At 54.2% G+C, this 3,708-nt stretch overlaps 1 protein-coding gene across 1 annotated transcript in view; it reads right to left on the reverse strand.

Moving 5' to 3' along the window:
* Positions 1-7: 7 nt before the first annotated feature.
* CNTD2 (cyclin N-terminal domain containing 2) overlaps positions 8-3,708 on the reverse strand; it is a 10,775-nt gene continuing 7,074 nt past the window's right edge. Inside the window, 4 exon segments of the mRNA XM_011952465.1 lie at positions 8-588; positions 672-830; positions 1,780-1,935; positions 2,014-2,103. Coding sequence (XP_011807855.1) covers positions 319-588; positions 672-830; positions 1,780-1,935; positions 2,014-2,103 — 675 coding nt within the window. The 3' untranslated portion in view covers positions 8-318.

The following is a 3,708-nucleotide window of genomic DNA, read 5'->3' on the forward strand; positions in this document are numbered from 1 at the left end:
GGAACACTCGAGGAAGCAAAGAGGGGAGCTGAGGATGGGTAGCCATCCTGTCTATCCTGGGGGAAACCGTGGTTCGCCCTGCCACCTGGTAGCATGATTAGCGGCCCTAGCAGCTAAAGGGACCCCCATCCATCACCAGATACAGAGATGGAGGACTCGAGGCCTGGGAGACCCTTCGTTCTCAGCCCTGGAAGGCAACAGGAGCATCTTCTGGGCCTGGGAGACTATCTTCCACCCTGGGGCAAGGTTAAAAGCCTCCAGATCTGAACTAATGGGGTCCTCCCTCTCCATTCTCTCCCACACACAGAAAAATCAAGTCTAGGCGCCACCTCCTCCCCAGTAATGGTCTCTCATTCTCTGAGACGGTAAAAATGACCAGGAAGGGAAGTCCTTGAAGCTGCTGTGATCCCATACAGGCCCTCCGCCAAGACTGCACCTGTAAAGTTCCGGCTGGAGCCTGGAGCCCGCTCCATCTAGCAAGCGGTGCGCCAGGCTCAGAGCCGCAGCCGCGCGACGACCTGGCTCCCATCCCGCCGCCTCGGCCTCCAGTAAAGACAGCTCCAGGAAGTAGGTGGCAAGTAGCATCACCTGCAAGTGAGGCGGGGCGACTGTCAGGCCACGCCCCACCTCGCGTCGGTCACGCCCCCACCCCCGTATCCACAAGGATTCACCTGGGGGCTGCTCCCTGCCAGCGCGGCCAGCAGCCCGAGGCACAGCAGCGGACCCGGGTGGTGCAGCCGGAAATCCAGGCGGCTCAGGATGCGGCGCTCGGCTCGCAGCAGCTCCGCCCGCGAGAAGGAGTCGGCGCTCAGGAGGCAGAGGAAGGCGGGCTGCAGATGGGGAATGCGGGGGGAGGTAAAGGAGTCTTGGATCCCGGCTCTTTACTCCCTGCCCTGGAAAGGCCCCAGGTTCCGGACCTCAGTTTCCTGGTGTGTAAAATGGGGCCATTGACTTGTGTCTGGAAGTCGTAGAGAGCACGGGCTTGAGAGTCCTGGGTTCAAGACCTGGGTTCGAGTTCAAACCCCACCATCTGCTCACTGTAACACACAGGACATTCACTTAAGCTCTCTGCCTCATTCCCACCTCCCCCGCCCCCCGTAAAATAGATACTGCTCCCTGCTTCACCAGGCAGTTCTGATAAGGCACTAAATTCATGCATGTTGACGGTAACTATTCAAGATGGCCTGGTTTATATTATTTTTATTTACTTTTCTAAATTAGAGACGAGGTCACCTTGGTTTCCCAAAGTGATGTATTTTTTGTTTGTTTTTTTTGTTTTGTTTTGTTTTGTTTTGGAGTGCAGTGGCGCGATCTCACCTCACTGCAACCTCCGCCTCCTGGATTCAAGCAATTGTCCTACCTCAGCCTCCTGAGTAGCTGGGACTACCGGCGTGCACCACCACGCCGGGCTAATTTTTGTATTTACAGTAGAGACAGGGTTTCACCATGTTGGTCAGGCTGGTCTCAAACTCCTGACCTCAAGTGGTCTGCCCGTCTCAACCTCCCAAAGTGCTGAGATTACAGGCGTGAGCCACCACCCCCAGCCTTAAGATAGACTATTCTAGACGGAATCGAAGTTCCAACTGTTTGATGTGGGGCAAGTGTCTTCCTCTCTCTGGACCTCGGTCTCCTCTTCTGTTTAAGGGACACATTGACAGCCCCTCCCTCATACATGTTGGGAATCCCAGACACAGCATGGTGCTTGGCACACAGTAGGCACTGAATCAGTGACTCCCCAAAGGACTCCATCCACCCTCCCAAACGCCACCCCGGAAGTACCTCGGGAAGCACGCACTCTTCCATTTTGCACGCCACAAACAGGCAGGCCACGCCCAGCAGCTGCAGGCGATGTAGGCGCACGCGGCCAGCACTCAGGTAGGAATCAAGCAGATGCACCGCCAGGTAAAGTGTGTCACTAGCCAAACCCAGGTACTCCTGAGGAGGGGCACAGGTGACCACGGGGTCCCGGGCGGCGACGCAAACTCAGCCCCCCACACCCTTCCAGATACCTACGTGCACCTGGACCAGCCAGTCTACCACCAGGGCGCGCATCTCCGGGGTCACAGCGCGGGGCAGGGCTCTCTGGGGCAGCACGCGGCACACCTGGGATTAGGGCAGGGACGCCTCACTCTCCACACCTGTGCCTCTGCCTTTCTCCTGAGCTCCAGCCCTGGATGTAGCAGCCTCCTCCAGTCAGTTGGACATCTCAGGTGTGCCTCACCCAAACTGGCCTCCAAATGAGCTCCTCTTACGTGTCCTCACCTAGAACTCTGGGCTTTGTTTCAGATGCCTCCATACCCACCTCTCCAATCTGTAGCCCCCAGAGCCACATAGTCTCCTGGGTGTCTCCCCCTAGGTTCCCAGAACTTCACTTTTTTTTTTTTTTTTTGATGGAGTCTCACTCTGTTGCCCAGGCTGGAGTGCAGTGGCACGATCTCGGCTCACTGCAACATCTGCCTCCTGGGTTCAAACGATTCTCTTGCCTCAGCCTCCTGAGTAGCTCGGATTACAGGTGCCGGCCACCATGCCGGCTAATTTGCTGTATTTTTAGTAGAGACACGGTTTCACTATGTTGACCAAGCTGGTCTCAAACTCCTGACCTCATGATCCGCCAGCCTCGGCCTCCAAAAGTGCTGGGATTACAGGCTTGAGCCACCGCACCTGGCCACTTTACGTATCTTTTAACTCACATCCTCACCACAGTGTCGGGAGTTTGGTACCATAATTATCCCCGTTGACACCTGGGCACTTCCCAGGTTAAGCATATCAGACCCCATTGATCAAACTCTCACTATCCAGGACTTACTACTACAAACTGATGACCTTCACAGAGCATCTTCCAGGCCTGGGAGACCCTATCTTCATAGCCCAGTATATGTGATGCCTTGGGCTTGTACTACCATTAAGAAATATAGAATTAGGCTGGGTGTGGTGGCTCACTTCTGTAATTCCAGCACTTTGGGAGGCCGAGGCGGGAGGATCACCTAAGGTTAGAAGTTCAAGACCAGTCTGACCAACATGGTGACACTCGTCTCTACTAAAAATAGAAAACTTAGCTGAGCATGGTGGCAGGCGCCTGTAATCACAGCTATTTGGGAGGCTGAGGCAGGAGAATCATTTGAACCCGGGAGGCGGAGTTTGCAGTGAGCTGAGACCGCGCCATTGCACTCCAGCAGCCTGGGCAACAAGAACGAAACTCCGTCTCAAAAAAAAAAAAAAGGAAATACTGAATTAGTTGACGTCTAAACGCAGATTTAGAATTGCAGAATTTCAGATTTACTTGAATAAGATCTGAAAAGCTGGTAACATCGAGATAGCATTTCTTCTGACCGGGGCGGGCATTCTCAGTTCCTCACAGTCCCCATCCTTCGTGATTTCTTGCCAGTCCTTAAGGGATCCCAGTTTTATCCTGCTGAATGGCTCTTGGGGAAGCCCGCCATTGCCCCCTGGTGGAGGAGCTTAGAATTTGCATTTTATCTCCCAGCAACCATTAAAGGAAGTGGCGAGAACATCCAATCAGAGGGACGCGAGGCCTGCAAAGCGACCAATCAAAAGCTAGAAGGAACTGGAACTCGCCCAATGAGGGCAGGCAGCGCTCAAAATAAAATACATTCTTTTATTGAGAAGAGAGACGGACACACACTGGGAGGGTTTTGGGTTTTTTTTGTTGTTGTTGTGACTGAGTCTCAGCGCTCAGGGGGGCTCAGG

The sequence above is a fragment of the Colobus angolensis genome, unplaced genomic scaffold (assembly GCF_000951035.1).
Source record: "Colobus angolensis palliatus isolate OR3802 unplaced genomic scaffold, Cang.pa_1.0 Scaffold34, whole genome shotgun sequence".
NCBI classification, from domain to species: Eukaryota; Metazoa; Chordata; class Mammalia; order Primates; family Cercopithecidae; genus Colobus; species Colobus angolensis.